The following is a 20,335-nucleotide window of genomic DNA, read 5'->3' on the forward strand; positions in this document are numbered from 1 at the left end:
TACACAATGGAATCCTATGCTGCTGTGAAAAGGAAGGAACTTCTACCATTCGCAACAGTGTGGATGGAACTGGAGAGCATTATGCTAAGTGAAATAAGCCAGTCAATGAAGGAAAAATACCACATGATCTCACTTACTCATGGATAATTGAGACCATTATAAACTTTTAAACAATAATAGATACAGAGGCAGAGCGGCCTCAAACAGAGTGTCAAACTGCAGCGGGAAGGCCGGGGGAGGGTTGGGGGCGGGAGGTAGGGGGGTAAGAGATCAACCAAAGGACTTGTATGCATGCATATAAGCATAACCAATGGACATAAGACACTGGGGGATAGGGGAGGCTAGGGGACTGTCTTGGGCGGGGGGAAAAAATGGACACATATGTAATACCCTTTGTAATAAAAAATAAAATTAAAAAAAATAAATAAAGAGAAAACAAAATTTTAGCATAAAAATAAAGAAACTAGAAAAAATACACGTAAATCCTCAAATTAGTAAAAGAAGCAATAAGGATAAGAGCAGAAATAAATGAAACTATGAACAGAGAAACAATAAAGAATGCAACCAAAAATTGTTTTTTTGAGAAGCTTAATAAAATTGGTAATCCTCTAACCCAGTGGTTCTCAACCTTCTGGCCCTTTAAATACAGTTCCTCATGTTGTGACCCAACCATAAAATTATTTTCGTTGCTACTTCATACTGTAATGTTGCTACTGTTATGAATCATAATGTGAATATCTGATATGCAGGATGGTCTTAGGCGACCCCTGTGAAAGGGTTGTTCGACCGCCAAAGGGGTCGCGACCCACAGGTTGAGAACCGCTGCTCTAACCAGACTGACCAAGAAAAGATAGAAGAATCGGATTACCAATATCAGGAGTGATAGAGGTGACATCACTATAGATTCTATAGATATGAAAAAGATAATAAGGAAATATTGTAAACAACTTCATGCCAACTATGTGGCATCTTAAGTGAAGTAGATAAACTTGAAAGTCAAACTACCAAAGCTTTCTCAAGAAGAAATAGATAATGGAATAGCCCTAACTCTAGTAAAGAAATGGAAATTATAGTTAAAACCTCTCTCTCTTTCTCTCTCTACCAATAACAAAACTCCAGGTTCAGCCCTAGCCAGCTTGGCTCAGTGGATAGAGCGTCAGCCTGTGGACTGAAGGGTCCCAGGTTCGATTCCGGCCGAGGGCACATGCCTGGGTTGCGGGCTCGTTCCCCAGTAGAGGGTGTGCGGGAGGCAGCCAGTCAATGATTCCCTCTCATCATTGATGTTTCTATCTCTCTCTCCTTCTTCCTTCCTCTCTGAAATCAATAAAGAAATATATTTAAAAAAGCAAACAAACAAAAAACTCCAGGTCCAAAGGCTTTACTGATGTATCTTTATGTTTAAGGAAGAAATAATATTAATTTTATTCAAACGCTTTCAGAAAAGTAAAGAGAAAAGAATACTTAACTCTGACACCAAAGCCAAAAAAATTCATGAAAAAAGTATAATCTGAAATCTATCATGAACATAAATGTAATAATTTTTAAAGTTTTAGGAAATTGAATCCAACATATGTAAAAATGATAATATGTCATGGCTAAATGCATTTTATCCCAGAAAAGCAAGACTTATTCAACATTTAAAAGGCAATTAAGTTGATCACTATCACTTCAATAGAAGGCAGAAGTAGCACTTGAATAATTTCAGCAACCCTTTCTGATTAAGAAAGAAAATAATTTATTAAATTAGGAATAGAAGGGACTTCCTCAGTTTGATAAAAGGCACCTATGGAAAACATACAGGTAATAGTATTTTTAGTGGTGAAAAACTGAACGCTACCCCATTACAATTAGAAAAAGGAAAGGATGTCTGCTTTCACTACTTTTGTTCAATATTGTATGGAAGGAATGTTCTAGCTAGTGCAGTGAAGCAAGAAAAAGAAATAAAAGACACACAGATTGCAATGGAAGAAGTAAAACAGCCGTTCTTCACAGAGGAGGACTCATGCCACCTGATTTTAAGACTATAAAGATGCAGTAATCAAGTTAATGTAATATTAGGTGAAGAGAGACAAACAGATGAGTGGAACAGAAATAATTAAGAACTTGACCCAGCCAACTGTGGTCAGTACAGTTTTGATACAGGTGCCGAAGCACTTCAATAGGAATCACGATTTTTTACAACAAATTTAGATAGCCTCTTGTCAAAAAACAAACAAAAGACAATTGAACCTTCTAGTATACTTATTTCTTGCTATGTATAAAAATAACGTAAAATTAAGCGTAGACCTAAGAATTAAAACTATAAAATTCTAGAAGAAAACACAGGAGAAAGTCTTAGTGACCTTGAGTTTTTCAAAGAGTTCTTAAATACAACACAAAAAGCATTAGTTATAAAAGGTAAATCAATGGACTTCATTACATTGAAATTTTGCTTTCTCAAAGTACTGTTAAATGAAAAAGCAAGCCAGACTGGGAAAAATATCTGACAAAGGACTTGTATTCAGAATATATGAGGGACTCAATCCAATTAAAACTGGACAAAAGATTTGAATTAGTCACTCCAGCAAAGAAAGCATATAGGTCTCAGATAAGCTTTTGAGAAGATGATCAGCATCATTAGTGATTAGGGAAAGGCAAGTTAAATCTATAATGAGATACCACCACTCTATAAGTGTTGCTCTATAAGTGTTGATAAGGAGTCAAAGCAACTGGAACTCTCCTGCCCCAGTGATGGGGATGTAAAATGGTACAACCCAGCCATCCCCACCCTTCGTGTTTACCCAAGAGAAATAAAAGCATATGCCCACACAAGAACTTGTACACCAATGTTCTGTCAAAAATCGCCAAAAAAGAGGAAACACTCCAAATGTCCATCAGCAGCTAAATAGTTAAACAAAATTGTATATTCATATAATGGAATGCTATTCAGCAAAAAATAAACATAAAAAGAAGGAACTCCTGGTATACTGAACAATGTGGACAAAAATAGCAGAAAGCAGATCAGTGGTTGCCTGAGCGTGGGAGGCTCTCAGTGGGGATGGAGGGGGAGGGAGAAGTCACAATGGGCACAAGGAAACTATTGGCAATGGTTTTGTGGGTATCTATGTCCAGTCTAATCAAATTACCATGTGCCAACTGAGTAAGAAAGAAAATGTATATGTTTTAAACCACCTTCTGTTGTGGTCAGGTCTCTATCTCAGTTTGACTTACATGCCTTTGTTGTCTGTCTTTGCTCCTGGATCATGTAAGAAATGCCTTAAATTTGTGGGGAATTAGAGTTAACATTTCTAAAATACAAGTTGCAACAACTGATCCAACTTCACATTGACAAGCAGTGGTCACTTCGGTGTCGTCAGTATTTATGAGAGCATAGGGCAATTGGAATTGTTTTGAATTGAGAACTTTGAGGATTGGCAGAAAGAGCTTAAGTAATTCCTATGTCATAGAGTAAGGAAGTCTGACTCAAGAAGGGTGCACCTGGGTGACTGCGCAGGTAAATATTGCTCCTTCATTTCCATGCTCCCCAGAGCCCGGGTGCTACACACTGAGCCTCAGAGTTCTGAGAGCGTGTCTGTCTGGAACACCCAGGGTGTCAACAGTCAACAAGGATATTGAAATTCAGTCAGAGCAAACCAGAGTGATTTGATTCAGACTGGGATATTTAGGGCTTTCCAAGGACAGACTGATCCTACCGTTAGGCTTCAGGACTATTCAGGCCTCTTGGGAATTTTTCTAAGTGGGAAATAAAAAGCCTGTCTCTGTTGGTGTGTCTCTACTTTCCTCTTATATATCCCTTCCAGCCTCAGTTCACTCTATCTGGGGTTTTGTTTTGGGGCTTTCTCTAGGATTTTTGTGGAGTTGGAGAACTGAAGGGCTGTTCCTTACGCATTTCTTTTGTCTTTTGCTTTAGTCTCTAATTACTCACAATGTGACAATTTAACAAGCTGCTCTTTGATGTGGCTAAATAAAATGGCAGGCTGTTTTGCATGTATGTGTGTGTGTGTGTGTAATTTAGATTAGATCCCTTGTTTAGAGAATGTTAATCATGGAAATTGGAATTTTGGAAATCCAGTTGCCCATTGTCCATTGTGTTGAGTCTTGCACTTGCCTTTCACTTTTCCTCCGAATCTCTTCTCTCCCCTTCCCCACAGGAAGAGCATCTGCCACATAGGGAGGAGTCCTTAGATAGGAACCTGGGCATCTTCCTCTCTGGGTGTAAGAGGGACAAGTGGCTGTGGTCTGAGCCTTCACTGGCAGCCTTTGGCAGTTAACACCTATTTTGAAGTCTTCTGGGCTTCCTGCCGCTTTATGGGAGCATTAGCATTTGGTGGACTAACAACTCCCAGGAACTCTCAGGTCCACCAGAGTGCTAGTTGTGTGGTTGTTGCTGGGCACCAGGTTCAAGTAGGTGGACCACTGTTACACTTCACTCTGGCTCAGCTCCAGCAAAATTATATAGTGGTCAATACTCATTTTATAAGACATTCTGATATACTGGGAGAAAGTGAAAGTGAAATTCAGACCTGCTGGTTTTATTTGCTAATAACATTTCTGCCCAGAGGTATGTGTTGGGAGGGTTTACTCTTTTGGACCATCTCAATAACTATTTTTGATGCTGCTGCTCTTACTGCTTCCTTCTCCAGTAGCTATTAGACATCTATCAAAAATGCTTGGTATTTATGTTAATTTTAATATTCATAAGAATATAATTTCTCCGGAATTTGTGTCTTCTGCTAGCCCTTGGCAACTAGGCAAACCTCCAAATAAATATAACATTTCTGGCTTGTGTCCTGATTGTGGACACTTGTCCCTTGTTTATTTCTTAGCATGTGTTTCAGTATCTTAGACATTATATATTCACTAGAGGCCCCATGCATGAAATTCATGCAAGAGTAGGCCTTCCTTCTCCCGGCTGCTGGCACCGGCTTCCCTCTGGCACCCAGGACCTGGGCTTCCCTCGCAGCCCTGGCTTTGTCCTGAAGGTCATTCGGTCTAATTAGCATCTTATGCTTTTATTGTTATAGATTATTATTTATTATTTTCCACAGGAACAACTGTAAACCTACTTTTACCCCACCCTGTATACATTAATTGTAGAAGGAAGAATATCAGAAGTTAATTTCATTAAAACTAATTAGTTCATTTAATGCTAGATCTTGAATGTTATTTTCCTATCTTCAGCCTGTAATATTTTAACTCTAGCCATTCATAAAAATATGAAGTCACCCCCTTTTTAAATGTAAAATTAAACTGTGAAGAATATAGAAGAAAATAAAACTTGGGTTACAACAGAGGAGTCTTTACCTAGGCTTTTAAGGAAAGAGCTCTTCTTCACCTAATATTGACATGTACATGTTGAGGAGATGTGGTAGTTCTTACCATAATTGCCTAACTTCAGGTTTCAGATTCTCTCACTTACAAATTAGATTTCCCCCCTATAATTATTCTATGTTGTCCAAGTAATTTATGAATAAAAGAAGGCTTATTTTTTCTTTAAGACTAAACTGTTTGTTTGCACTTGTTCCAGGAAAACCTCACAGCACCTGTAGCTCTGAACGGATTCAGCTCTCAGGAATGTATAATGTCCGGAAAGGCAAAATGCAATTGCCAGTGAACCGATGGACCAGACGCCAAGTCATCCTGTGTGGGACCTGCCTAATAGTATCATCTGTGAAAGACAGCTTGACTGGAAAGATGCATGTTCTACCACTGATTGGTGGGAAAGTAAGTTTAAAACAAACAGAAAGCTAGCAGGTTTCCCAGCGACATGAAGGAGCTTACTTTAAGCTATTTCTGTAATAATGGGTGGATGGTTTTTGACTCATCTAAGGTCTTATTCAGTTCTTGTACTCCATCAGTGGGCATTGTTGGCCGGTGGAATTGCGGAAAATAACAAAGCCATTACCTCAAATGAGGCTGTGGGTCCTCGCTCCAGTAGTAATGCATCTTAACTACAGGACAGAAAATAGAGAAACTGGAATTTCAGTGCTATAGTGTAGGGTGTAGATGATAAGTTATTACTTATAAGGAAACAGCTTTTGATATCTTGAGCATGTGTTTTCTAGTATATCACAAGTGACCCTTTATGTCCATGCTTAATGAAGTTTAGACTCTAGGTGGAATCTTTAATCCCACTGTGCCATACCCTTCGCATTTAGAGACCAGTGGGATTAACATTTTTAGTTTATCACCATAGCTAGCCATATTTCCGAACTTGAAATGTTAATCATTTTGGAGAAAACCTGTAATACAGCTGATAGATATTTCTAACACTTACGGGCTGTTTCTCTTTGGGTATGTTAACTATTTTATTCATATGTTTTGTAAAATAAAAATAACTAGATTGCTTGGGGAAATGTTACATTCTTTCTTTTGCCAGATTTATTTATAAACTACAAGTGTTGGTAGGCATATCGTTACCAAATTCTATGTATTTCCTGATTTCTAAATGATATGATAATCTGTTAGTAGATGGGAAGGCAAATTTGGATGAAGGAATGGATTTTTGGAAATTGGGGGCATATTAAAGAAATATTTTCTTTACCACCCCTCCCCACTCCCCCCAAATGGGCATGGGAAAGAAGGCGAGATGTGGAGAATATAGAGGAAAAATAAGAAACCAACTTTTGTCAAAGTGAACTTTTTTTGTTTGGCAGATGTGATCTGCTAGTTCCAGGGATTAGAAATGAAGCAGGTAAAACTGGATGTGTGCAGTAATAAATGGTTTGCTGTTCCCCTGCTATGTAGCAAGTTAATTTTTCATTAATAAGTTTATACTAGTTTTTCTTTATGAGTATATAGCCCATGTCAGTTTTTATCCCCCTCTGCTATTATACATTCTAATCCTAAAAAGACTAATAGTACTTGATTACTTAAAAAAATAAAATTTGGCCAGGCTGCAAGGTATATTTCAGTCATCTATTTTGAAACCATTGCATCTTAACTTTTGTCCAAACATTGAAAAATTAGTGATATTTTATTGCTGAAGATTTTGTTCTTTGGATGAATTACTGAAAATTTAGTCAATGTTATTACTCCCATAGGTTGTCATTAAAAATGCATATTTAATGCTTGATACCCCCTTAGGTCAACAGTCTCTTCTGAATGAGGTTAAGGCTTTGTACAGATAAATTTAATGTAATTATTTATTAAATACTAGAGGCCTGGTGCATGAAAATTCATGCACTGGAGGGGGGTTGTCTCTCAGCCTGGCCTGCCCCCTCTCACAGTCCAGGAGCCCTCAGGGGTGGGAGGCAACCCGGTGATCAGGGGAAGGCGATGCCCCATCACACCTCTGCTGCTGCCACTGCCGGCAGCGCAAGCCTCAGACGGCCCTGGTTACCTAAGCTTCGGGTGGCCGCCATCCGAGGCTTGCCTGCGCCTTGGCCTGGCCCTGTGTGGCTGGGGGGCTGAAGGAACTGGGGGTCTCTGGAGGCAGGCGCACAGAGTGAGGCTGCTGCCCTGGTGGGGCTGAGGGGACTGGGCGCCGTCATCTTTGAGGGCGGGGCAGTCAATTAGCATATTCCCTCCTTATTGGCTGTGGGTGCCTCCATCTTTGCGATGGTGTGAGGGTCAATTAGCATATTCCCTCTTTATTAGATAGTATAGTTTAACTGCTCTCCCCTGCTGGCCTGATCCCCGTAACTGCTCTCCCCTGCCTGCCTGATCGCCTCTAACCACTTCTGCCTGGCCCCTGTGGGTTTCTGTCTCTGATCCGGCCCCCAGCAACCCCAGCATCGAGGTGGTGGGGGCCCCCATGTGGGTTTGTGTCTGTGATCTGGCCCCCAGCAGCCCCAGCACCAAGATGGCAGGGGGCTCCCTGTGGGTTTGTGTCTCTGATCCAGCCCCAGCAGCCCCAGCACTGAGGTTGGTGGGGCTTGGTGCTGCTGGGTGCCGACTCTCCTGCAGGTTTGTGTCTCCGATCCTGCCCCTAGCAGCCCCAGCACTGCAGCAGAGGGGCTTGGGGCTGCTGGGTACCAGTCCTGCGGGTTTGTGTTTCTGGTCCCCCAACAGCCCCAGCACTGTGGTGGCTGGCCTTGGGTCTGCTGGGTGCCAGTCCTGCGGGTTTGTGTCTCTGAGCCCCCCAGCAGCCCCAGCACTGTGATGGCGGGGCTTGGGGCTGCTGGGTGCCGGGCTCCCCTGCAGGTTTGTGTCTCCAATCCGGCCCCTAGCAGCCCCAGCACTGTGGTGGCGGGCCTTGGGGCTGCTGGGTGCTGGCCTCCCTGCGTGATTGTGTCTCCCATCCGCCCCCCAGCAGCCCCAAGCACCGCCTGGCTGCTATGGGCATCGCCATCTTTGTTGGGTTAATTTGCATACTCATCCTGATTGGCTGGTGGGCGTAGTGGAATGATGACTAATTTGCATGTTTCTCTTTTATTAGTGTAGATACTCTGTAGGGAAGCCACTTTGATTAGTGTCCCAGAAATACCAAGATGTATAAGTCACCATCCCTGCTTTGAATAGCTTATAGTTTACTCCCCAGAGATGAGGATGACATAACAATATCTGCTCTAGGAGAGGTGAAAAAGTAGTGTGGAAGATTAGTGGTAGGAATACTGCATTTTGTGTGGGGAATCAGAATTTTGTGCTGAAGGAGGTAGCCATTATGATAGAACTTGAAGAGTAAAAAAATCTATTGACATATGAAGGAGATGGTCATAAAGATTATTGTGCTCAGAGAAGCAGAGTCAGGAAAGCAGTGGAATGTTCAGATAAGGTCAGAAGATTCAATTATAATTAGCATTTTCATTCAGAGCTAGACTCTTGTCCTGTTTCCCAGGCCTGTTATTGGATGTACTTCTGCCATTGAGTGAATTGAAAGTTAATAGCTTTTTTTTTCTCACAGACAAACCTTGTAAAACCTGTTTTGCACTATGCCATTAAAAATAATTGAGTATGTTGAAAAACTTTAAGTCTTTTAAAACCCGATGACCAAGTTATGAAAAATAATACACTCTTCCTTTTTTTATTCAGTTGTGTTCTTAAAGGAAAAACAAAGAGTAAGTGGAAAGGTTTTTTTAATTTAATTTTTAAAATTTATATAAAGACTAGAGACCTGGTGCATGAAATTCGTGCATGGTGGGGAAGGGTCCTTCAGTTGGCCTGCACCCTTGGGGGATGTCTGACTGCGGCTGCATGCACCAGTGACCATACTTTTCATACAGGTGAAAGGCATCTTGCTATTGTATGGGCAGCTACATTTTCTTGCCCTGATTATAAAAAGTAGTATATAACATGATCCTTCTGAGGCAGTAGTACCATTTCTCCCATCTTGTGGGTGGAAAAACTGAAGCAAAGAGAAGTAACTGGCTTTGTCACAAAGTAATAAGTGTCAGAATCAGGGCTGACCATAAAATTTACAAGCCAGAGTCCCTGTATGTCATCGCTGCATCATCCTGTATTTTCAGTGTTAGAGCAGCCTTGTCAGGTTTTAATTTTTAAATCTAAGAGACTGTTCCCAATATATAGGGTAGGGTCCCTAGGCCTGGCCAGCAATCAAGACCAATCTGTGGGGCAATTGGCGGGTGGGGTGATCAGAGGGCCCCTACTGGCCCCGCTGGCTGTCTGGCTGCCCTCTAATTGCCACCATTGGTCGCCTCCCTCTTCGGGGCGGGGGGGAGCAGGGGGAGGGCAGACACTCAACTCAGGAGCAGCAACTGTGGTGAGCGTCTGCCTCCTGGTGGTAAGTGTGCATCATAGTGACTGGTCATTCTGCCATTCATTGCTCTGTTCGATTAATTTGCATATTAGGGTTTTATTATATGGGATAGCTTGTAATGAGTGTTACATACATTGGTCATAACCTAGACATAATTGTTGTAATCAAATTTGACATACACTTGAACATGATTGTTTGCATTTTAAATTAGAATTCCAAATGTGAAGTAAAATAAAGCTCTCTTAATTTAATTGATGAAAAGGGTATTTGTGTAGTAGAGAAGTTTTTATTCATTGAACAGTTATGTTGTATTTAATTTGTTCTTAGGAATTTAATGTATTTTTATATGCATTTTATTTAATATTTGCTAAATTATGATGGATAATAAATTGAATACTTGTTAACTTACTATTCACGAAAAGTAGCAGAATCAATACCAGTGTTTCTACTTGTGTTCTCGTTTTTTTTTTTACTTTATTATTTATTTATTTATTTATTTACCCTCACCCAAGGATATTCTTCCATTGATTTTTAGAGAGAGTGGAAGGGAGGGAGGAGGGAGAGAGGGAGGGAAGGAGAGAGAGAGAGAGAGAGAGCGAGAGAGAGAGCGAGAGAGAGAGCGAGAGAGAGAGCGAGAGAGAGAGCGAGAGAGAGAGCGAGAGAGAGAGCGAGAGAGAGAGCGAGAGAGAGAGAGAGAGAGAGAAAGAGAGGGAGAAACATCGATTGGTTGCCTCCCACACGCACCCTGATGTGGGCTAAGGGTGAAGCATGCAATCGAGGTATGTGCCCTTGACAGGGAATCAAATCCACGATCCTTCTTACCACTGAACAACACTGGGCAGGGCTAGATTTTAGTTTGTTTACTAGAGGCCTGGTGCACAAAAATTTGTGCACTTGGGGCCGGTCCCTCAGCCCGGCCTGCACCCATTTGCAGTCCAGGAGCCCTTGGAGGATGTCCACCTGTCGACTTAGGCCCACTCCCCGGAGGATCAGGCCTAAGCTTGCAGTCAGATAACCTTCTGGCAGCCAGGGAGCCCTTAGGGGATGTCCGACTAAAGGCTTAGGCCCCCAAGGGATCTGGTCTAAACAGTTAGTTGGACAGTCTTAGTGCTGCCATGGAGGTGGGAGAGGCTCCTGCCACCACCTCTGCATTGGCCAGCCATGAGCCAGCTTCTGGCTGAGTGGCACTCCCCACGTGGAAGTGCACTGACCACCAGGGGGCAGCTCCTGCATGGATAGTCTGCCTCCTGGTGACCAGTGCACATCATAGCAACCGGTCATTCTGCCGTTCAGTCAATTTGCATATTAGCCTTTTATCATATAGGACTAGAGACCCATTGCATGAATTCGTGCACAGGTGGGGTCCCTTGGCCTGGCCGGCATTATTGGCATATCATATGTGTCCTTCACCCAATTTCTTAGGCGTTAATAATTTAAACATAACCATTATACAACTAACGGAATTTGGAATATATTTTTCTTATAATCTCTTTAATGTTACTTAATCCACTTACTTTGTTTTTGTTAATCTTCACCCAAGGATATTTTTCCATTAAATTTTAGAGAGAGTGAAGGGCAAGGGAGAGACACATTGATTGGTTGCCTCCTGCACATGCTCTGATAGGGACTGGGGATGTAGCCAGCAACTGAGGTACATGCCCTTGACTGGAATCGAACCTGGGACCCTTCAGTCCACGGGCTAATGCTCTATCCACTGAGCAAAACAGGCGGCAGCTTAATTCATTTACTTTTAATCTATATGTGTCTTTATATTTAAAGTGGGTTTTGTTTTTGATTCACCCTCATAATCTGTCTTTTAATTGGTGCATTTATGCCACTGACTTTCAGAGTGCTTACTGATAGAGTTACTGCCATATCAGGCGGCTTCTGGGGCTTCCGGGGCCAGCCTGCGGCCCGGGATCGAATCCGATCATGGCGGCAGGCAGGCAGCTTCTGGGGTCGCACACGGGGGGGCCTAGATGGTGACTCCCCGCTGGCGGCTCGTGTTGTCCCGCCTTGCCTGCAATATGCAAATTAGCCGCCATTTTCTGGTGGTTAATTTGAATATTGTGCTGATTAGCCATTGGGAGGTGTATTGAAGGTACAGTCAATTACTATGTTTGTCTATTATTAGGTAGGACACTATTACAGGTGTCCCCATTTTTCCCCTTTTGCCTACCTCTACCCAGTCCCTCTGCCCCTCCCCCATTTTCCCCTGGCCATTACCACACTGTTGTGTTGTCTGTTTATATGGGTTATGCATATATATTCTTTGGCTAATTCCATCTACTTGTTTCTCTTTACATCTGTTCCATTGTCTCCACAACAGGTATCCACTGTCCTAGAATATGTATTCATTTTCTTAAATAAGTTTTATCATGTAACTATGTTGTGCTAGGTTTTGCTCTGAATAAGAATGGCATTGTACTGTGTGTGGTCTTCTGTGAGTGAAGTTTTTTCACTCAGTATTAAGTTTTATAATGAGAGTCTATGTTGCTTGCTATATGTGGTTTTTATTTTGGTATAATATTCCACTCTGTAAATGTTCTAAATTACCATAATTTCTGAATAAATTTTTCTCTTGATGGACATTTGGGTTGCTTCTAGTTTTTCATTATTTTAAATAATGCTGCTGAAATAATCTTATGTTTATATGCCTCCTAGTATGCAAGTAGTGTTTCTAGGGCAGTAGTTTCCAAGTAGATTACTGTGCTTAAGGGGACATTTGGTAATATGTGTGTGTGTTTTAATTGTCAAATGATTAAACAGTCAGCCTTATCAAGGATGTAAGCTAAGCTATGCGGTGGTAACAAAACCCCCCACATCTCAGTGACTTATCATAGCAGTTATTTCTCACTCACACCATATGTTCATTGTGGATTGGTGGGGATTTCTTTTTTTTTACATAATTGTATAGGGACCCAGCCTGATGGAGGCTCTGCTCTCTTATAACATTTAGAACATGAGGCCTTCCTTTGTTGCTTAGGCAGGGAAAGGGGTAACTGAAGGGTCATTAACCACCAGCTCATGTATATTTGGCTGCAAAAGTGACACATGCCACTTCTGTCCGCATCTCATTTGCCAGAACTAGTCACATGACTCCACCTTAATTGCAAAGGGTCTGGGAAATGGAGAAATAGATGAGTATATGGTTAATATCAATATCTTAGCTATAAGGGTACTCTGTTGGCACATACAGGGCAGGGACTTAGAGAGTAAAATGTCAGGCAAAGTATTAGTCCTTCACAATGTACAATGAAGAACTGCTCAATCCATAATTCCTATAGGTTACTATAATTTAGCAAAGTGGCTGGATATAAGACAAAACTAAAAAATAAACTGGTTACTATAGGAATTTTGACCTCCTTTCTTGAGAAATATTGCTCTTGGACACATACTTAGTGCAGTTATTGGGATATAGAGCATATGTATATTTACAAAGTGATGGCAAATTATTTTTCATAGTTATTGTGCCATTTTACACTCACATCATTGTACAAGTGTTCTCGTTTCTCTATAGCTTCACTAAACTTCACTGAGGTATAATTAACATACAATAAATGCACATTTTGATAACCATTTTATAATTGTATACTCCCATGATTGCAATTTGATAGCTATGTACAACTGTCACCACAATCAAGATAGTGACCATATCACCTCCACAAGTTTTCTTGTGTTCCTTTGCACCCCTTCCCTTCTACCTTTTTCCTCTCACTTCTCCCCATCCCCAAGAACCACTGGCCTGATTTCTGTCAATAAGGATTAGTTTAAATGTTATAAAAACAAAATTTTTTCTGTAGTGTTTAGAAATATGGTTTGTTTTTTAGTGTTGTCTTATATCCAGCCACCTTGCTACATTTTCTTATTTGTTCTAATATGATGTTTATAGATTCTTTGGAGTTTACTATGTAGCTAGTAATGGCATATCTAAATAATGACAATTTTATTTCTTCCTTAATACATTTCTTTGTCTTATTGTAATGGCCAAAACTCTAGTGTGGTATTGAAAAGAAGCAGTAGATACTTGTCTAACCAATGATTTTAAAGAGATTGATATTAACATTGAAGTTTGCCTTAGATGTTTAGGACAGAGTTTAGGTTAATAGGACTTAGATAAATACCCTTTGTCAGCTCAAGGGAATTATTTGTGTTCTTAGTTTGCTAAGAGTTTTTATTATGAATGATGACTGGTTAGTGAATGTTATCATATGCTTTTTTTTCTGCAACTGTGGGCATAATCATAGGATGTTCTTCTTTAATCTATTCATGTGATTAATAATTCTATAGTTCCAATAATAATGCTAAAACATCTTTCCTTTCCTGAGCTAATTCTAACTTGTTCTTGATTTTTTTTCTATATTACTGAATTCTGATGCAATATTTTGTTCGAGATAAGTGTTCATGACTGAGATTGGCTTGTAATTTTCCCTTCTTTTATGTCCTGATCTGTTTTTTGTTATAGTGGTCTTATTAGAATAGGTTGGGGTTTCTTCATTTTTTGTTTGGTGGATGAGTTTGCACAAGTTGGGAATGATCTGTTTCTTATAACTTTGGTAGAACTCAACCATAAAACCTGGTATTTTGAGAGGTTTAAAAAATTTTAAGTTTACATGGTGACAGATGGTTACTAGCATTAGTGGGGTGATCATCACATTGTAAGGTATAAAAATTCCAATCACTATATCGTACATCTGAAATGAATGTAACTAATGTAAGATTGCAAATAAACTGTACTTGAATAAAAAAAATAATTTAGAAAATATGCATAATTTAGTGGTGGTAAAACATATTTTTCTAAAAATTTTTCAGAAACTTGCTTATAAGCTTGCTTGGAAATTTGATTTGACTATATCACTGCATTATTAGGAATTTGAAAGTTGTCACGGTAAGGTTTTATTTTAGGTGAGTTTCACATTAAATAAAAAAAAAAACTTAACATGCCTGAAAGTTATAATTCAGGGTAATACAAAAGGTTGTAGTTCAGAGTAAAAAGGTTGTAATTCAGAGTAATATAAAAGTTCTTTAAGTAAAAATCCACCCAAAGTAAAAATTCTTAAGTAAAAATCCTTCCAAGTGGAACTAAGAACCCCAACATCCTATTGTGAGAATATAGAAAGATAAGGAAGAGGGAACCTATTCCAGTTTTAAACAGGAAAAAGAATTTCACTATTGTGGGGAAATCTAATGGAGATAAAACTCCCCTTTTTTGGCTTACTTGTTACTCAAATTGGTTTATCAGACACGGGTTAAAATAATAGGAGAAATATATATAGAGAGGGGAAGATACAAATTTGTGCAGGCTCGCTTATTAAGGCATAGTTAAAGAAATGTAGATGATCCTGCTTTCTTACTTGTTTTTGTCTCTTTGTTTTTATAGGTAGAAGAAGTGAAAAAGCACCAGCACTGTTTAGCATTTAGCTCCTCTGGACCCCAAAGCCAGACTTACTACATTTGTTTTGATACATTCACAGAGTATTTAAGGTGGCTTCGACAAGTCTCTAAGGTAAGCACTTACCCAAGAATTCTTCTGTTCAGCTTCTCTTTGATGAAAGAATTGCTTTCTTTTAGCTTTACCCAGCTCCAAAATACATCATTTTTTTTTTCATATACTTCTGGTAATTGGCAATTTTTCATTTTTTAAAAGCTCATTTGGGCTGAAAAGTAGCTTTTAGAAAGTGTGTTCTGTTTGCCAGGTTTTGTTTATACTTTTAAAAAGAATTTAGTGGGTAGTTTGGCATCACTATATTAATGTCATAGATGAGAAACATGAGGTTGAAACGATTTAAAAGACTGGCCCAGGGAAGACAGCTGCAAAACCACAAAATACCCAGAGAATTGTCACAAATTTCCCCTCGTCCTCTGACTATTTTTTCTTGTAAGAGTCTAATCTTATGTCATCTCCCTTTTTCAACTTCTGCCTTTTGAATGGTTTAATTTTTTTTTCATATTCATTATTTTGACAATTTTATATACTGGCAGTCCCCTAAAAAAGATCACCATGACCCATGAAACAATATACTTGTGTGTGTAAAATGGAAACCAGAATAGCATGATAAATAAGGTAAATAAATGCTAGGATTATAAGGTACTGTGTGTGAGGATGTTTTTATATCACAATTATCGAATGATGTGTAAAATGGATGAATTATAGTGCTTTGGCTCTTGGTTTTGGGTGTATTTATGAAATGATGAAACCTCTCTAGGGTACAAAAGCATGACTGTGGAATTTGCTTTCATAGTTTTGAATTTATAATCTAATTTGTTATCCAAGTTCAGTATGATTCAGACTGCAGTTTGATGGTAATTATTTGTCAAGTGAATGAATAGGGAATAACTTTGTAAAATGCTTAACAGAAAATTAGAGAATAATGTTTAGGAAGTCTTTTTGAAATACTAGTTACATTTGAATGATCAATTTAAGACATTCTCTGATGATGTGATACCCTTAGAAACAGTAGTTTCTGCTCCTTTCAGAGAAGAAGCAGTGGGCAGAGTTTAGGTTGATAGGACTTGGAAGAGTCTGACAACCTGGTAGGCAGATGGAAGTTCTAAATGACAGGGTAGCACCCACATTAGAGAAGAGGGAAGGATGGCATGTCTTCTTCTGATCTGCATGTAGAACTAAGGTGATATTAGAGGCAAAAAGCACATCTGTCTGATTGTTTTGAAATTACTCTTGTGGTGGCAAATGTGAATAAGAGTTAAATAATATTGTGCTTTTATATTTAAGTGTTTGTATAGGCAGTAAGTCAATGGCCCACACTCTGCTTTTGACCATAGTTTTGACTATGCAAAACTATGGTCAAAGTACAGTATATTTTTTTGTATGTGGAGTTGTCGATTTTTTAATATAAACTTTTTATTTTGGAATAAATTTCTGTTTACAGAAAAGCCTCAAAGATAGTACAGAGAGTTTCCACATACCTTTCACCCAGTTTCCCAAACATACAGTGCATTTATCAAATCTGAGAAATCAACATGAGTCCATTTCTCTTAACTAAACTCTGGAGTGTATTTAGATTTCACTAGTTTTTCCATTCTTCTCTTGTCCCAGCATCTAATCCATGGCATTTGGTTGTCATGTCTCCTTTGTCTCCCTGGTCTGGGACAGTTTTTCAGTCTTTGTGTTTTTATGACTTTGATGGTTTTGAGGAGTACTGGTCAGGTATTTTATAGAATGTCCTACATAGAGGTATTTTGATCTTTCACACTAAATGCAGTGTAATAGGCAGCTGCTTCACATTCTTTTTGGAACAAATCGGAGGCATAATTTCTTAAACATGAATAAGGATGTAAATAAAAGTATATGTAAATTATCAACCTTACGAAAGACAGATTGTTTTGATTTAAACAATAATAACAAAAAGATGAATAGGTATTGAGTTTAATAGTGTTGTATATTAAACATCCATACAAATGATAAGTCACTGTTCAGAAGCCAGCAAGTATTTATTCTATATGTCAGGTATGCGTTTTATGCATTGGGATACAGCAAAGAACAAATAAAATTCCCCTCTCTTGGATGGGCTTACACTGGGAGACAGGCAATAAATAAGTAAACAGACAAAAGAAAAAATATCAAATCATCGAAGTTTTGTACTACAAGGTCATATGACAAAGAATGACAGAGGAAGAATAGCTCTTCTGAGGAGGGGACTTTAAACGGAAACTTCCATGAAAAAAAGAATCTGATTATTGAAGATCTGGTGGAAGGAGCTTTGGGAGAAGATCCTGTTGAAAGCTCTAAAACTGGAAGGAGGGACCGAAAGGCCAGGAGTCTTATGTTATAGACCAGGGTAAAGAGGCTGAATTTTATTATTGGCATAATGGCAAGTCATTAAATAATTTCCTTTCAGAAAGTTACCGACCTGACATTGGCTGTTGTGTGCAAAAGAGATGTGTGGGGGGCAAGGATGGAAGCAGGGAGGCCTGACCAATGAGAGGCTCTTTTGGTGTATACGAGGCAGGAGGCGAGGGTAGAAATGGAGAGACTTCGATAGATTTCTTTTGAAAACTGAGCGACAGGATTACTGATGAATTACATATGGAGTGTGAGGAAAACGGAGAAATAAAGAGTGGTTTCTGGGATCTTTGAGTTACTGGATAAATTGTAGCATCAGGCAGAAATCATAGCATAATCAGACTTTTTATATTTGCACCTTTAATACTGTAGCAAAATGCAGTTCTTAACTTCAGAGGGCTTTCTGGAGAGTCAGCAGAGAGGTGAAGCACAAGAGGTAGGATATGAAATATCTCTTAAAAGGATGTGGAAAATGTTGATTTCTAAATTGTTGCTGGTGATTGTAAATGTCTTATTTATAATCTGGGTTAATGCTCCTTTCTGTTGCTGGTTGGCCAAAATGCCATCTCCATGGTCTAATACAGTGGTCGGCAAACTGCAACTCGTGAGCCACATGGGGCTCTTTGGCCCCTTGAGTGTGGCTCTTCCACAAAATACCGACTTCTGCACATGGGCCACGTAGTTTCAGTTGCACTGTACATGCATGCCTGCACGTGATATTTTGTAGAAGAGCCACACTCAAAGGGGCCAAAGAGCCGCATGTGGCTCATGAGCCGCAGTTTGCCGACCACTGGTCTAATAGGATAGTGCATCCTATATAATAAAAACCTAATATGCAAATCGACTGAATGGCAGAACGACGGATCGCTATGACACGAAATGACCACCAGGGGACAGACGCTCCCACAGGGGGAGCACTGCTCAGCCAGAAGCTGGGCTCACGGCTGGAGCCTGATAGTGGCAGGAGCCTGTCCTTCCTCCACTGTAGGTGGGTGGTAAGGAGCAAGGGCTCCTGGACTGTAAGAGCCCCAGACTGCGAGAGGGATGTATGACTGCTTGCTTAGGCCCTATCCCCAGGTGTGACGGGCCTAAGCCAGCAGGCGGACATCTCCTGAGAGGTCCCGGATTGTGAGAGGGCCCAGGCTGAGCTGAGGACCTCCCCCCACACACACACACACAGTGCCGATTTTTGTGCACCAGGCCTTTAGTCTAGAAAAAGGCTCTCACTCTGTGATTATCCAAACCTCTTAATAGGAAGGTAGATGATGTGGGGGGAACTGTGAGGCAGAGAACATGACTGTGGTAAGAAAGGGGAGAGGAATGTTGGTGTGATTTTTCCATTTCACTGATTATTGCCATTAGAAGGGTTTGATATGTATGTGCTGAAATGTAATATAGCTATTTGCAAAAGACAATTCACACACATAGACATACACAAGATTACAGCTTACACTTCATACTTATAAGTCATTAAGAATGGCAGACATTGGGAAGAAAGATTTCTTCCTGAAAAGTCAGGAATGGAGGACTAAGGACAGAACATTTTAGTAATTAGCAGATGTTAGATACAGGATCTTCCCTTTCTCCAATCTTAAAAACCAGGTACAAAAAATTTTATAAGTTGTTATGGTTAGTGAATTAAAGGGGAAATGAGTCATAAAGGGTTGATTAAAGAGGTTAGATACTATTGAGGAAATAAGTGAGAATGCCCTTTGGATATGAATCCTACATAAAATATGGTCACATGTTCCTTTAAACTTTGTATTTTGTTGATAGTCCTAAGAGAGTATCTTTTTCTTCAATCCAGCATCCTGGGAGAGTAGGTTGGGGCTGCTGGAAAAATGATGAGAACCTCGCTCCATCTGGGAGTATGTGCTGATGGGAAATTTGGGGTGGCAAGGCCTGACTTGTCTAAGCCACTTCTTCTTCCAACTTCCCCTTTCCATTGTCCTCTGTTCTTCCTCATGTGGGGGTATCAAGTTTAGTCACACTCCGGAGTTACTATGGAAATTGTTTCTTTTTCTTCTGATTGAGAAATGAAACTGCACAGAATGGATTGTCTTTACATCCTAATATTTAAATGAAGAGTCATTCATTTTGATGAGGATCTAAAAGGATAACAAACCCAACAACAGAAATACCTGGGTTTCTGATTTTCAATGACCATCCCCACCCCAGTCAGTCCAGTGTTTTTAAAATTAAAATGAATTAGAATCTATAAAAAAAAAACGTAATATGCTAATTAGACCAGACAGCCAAATGACCTTCTGGATGACCTTCTGGACATCATTACGGATGCCTTTGCAGATGAAGCTGTGGGGGCTGAGGCAGAGGCGGTTATGGGAGATCAGCCAGGAAGGCAAGCAGTTAGGGGTGATCAGGCATGCAGGCAGAGTGGTTAGGGATGATCAGGCAGGCAGGCAGAGTGGTTAGAGGTGATCAGGCAGCCAGGCAGGCAAGCGGCTAGGAGCCAGAGGTCTTAGATTGTGAGAGGTCGGGATCGGGCCTAAACCAGCAGTCAGACATCCCCCGAGGGGTCCCAGATCGCGAGAGGGTGCAGGCCGGGCTGAGGAACCCTTCCCCTTTTACGCCCCCATGCACGAATTTCATGCACTGGGCCTCTAGTCCTATGTAATAAAGAGGGAATGTGCAAATTCACCGTCACTCCGCCACAAAGATGGCTGCACCCACAGCTGAGGCTGAGTTCCCATAACGAGCCTTAAGGAGCAATCAGCAGGGACCTGAGGCTGCGTCCCCACCCCCGTGGGGCGTGACAGGGGACCCCAGGCCATGACTCCCACCAGCACAGCTTAACGGGGGGCCTCAGGCCACACCCCCACCCTGGCGCCAGGTTGGGGGACCTCAGGCACTGG

At 40.4% G+C, this 20,335-nt stretch overlaps 1 protein-coding gene across 1 annotated transcript in view; it reads left to right on the plus strand.

Annotated features, from left to right (window-relative positions):
- The window catches only part of PHLPP1 (PH domain and leucine rich repeat protein phosphatase 1), a 197,848-nt gene that overhangs the window by 85,249 nt on the left and 92,264 nt on the right, over positions 1 to 20,335 (plus strand). The window contains exons 2-3 of the mRNA XM_015559463.1: positions 5,528 to 5,724; positions 15,039 to 15,164. Of these exons, the coding sequence (XP_015414949.1) occupies positions 5,528 to 5,724; positions 15,039 to 15,164 (323 nt within the window). The remainder of the gene's footprint in view (positions 1 to 5,527; positions 5,725 to 15,038; positions 15,165 to 20,335) is intronic.

Source organism: Myotis davidii, unplaced genomic scaffold (assembly GCF_000327345.1).
Source record: "Myotis davidii unplaced genomic scaffold, ASM32734v1 scaffold11, whole genome shotgun sequence".
Classification (NCBI taxonomy): Eukaryota; Metazoa; Chordata; class Mammalia; order Chiroptera; family Vespertilionidae; genus Myotis; species Myotis davidii.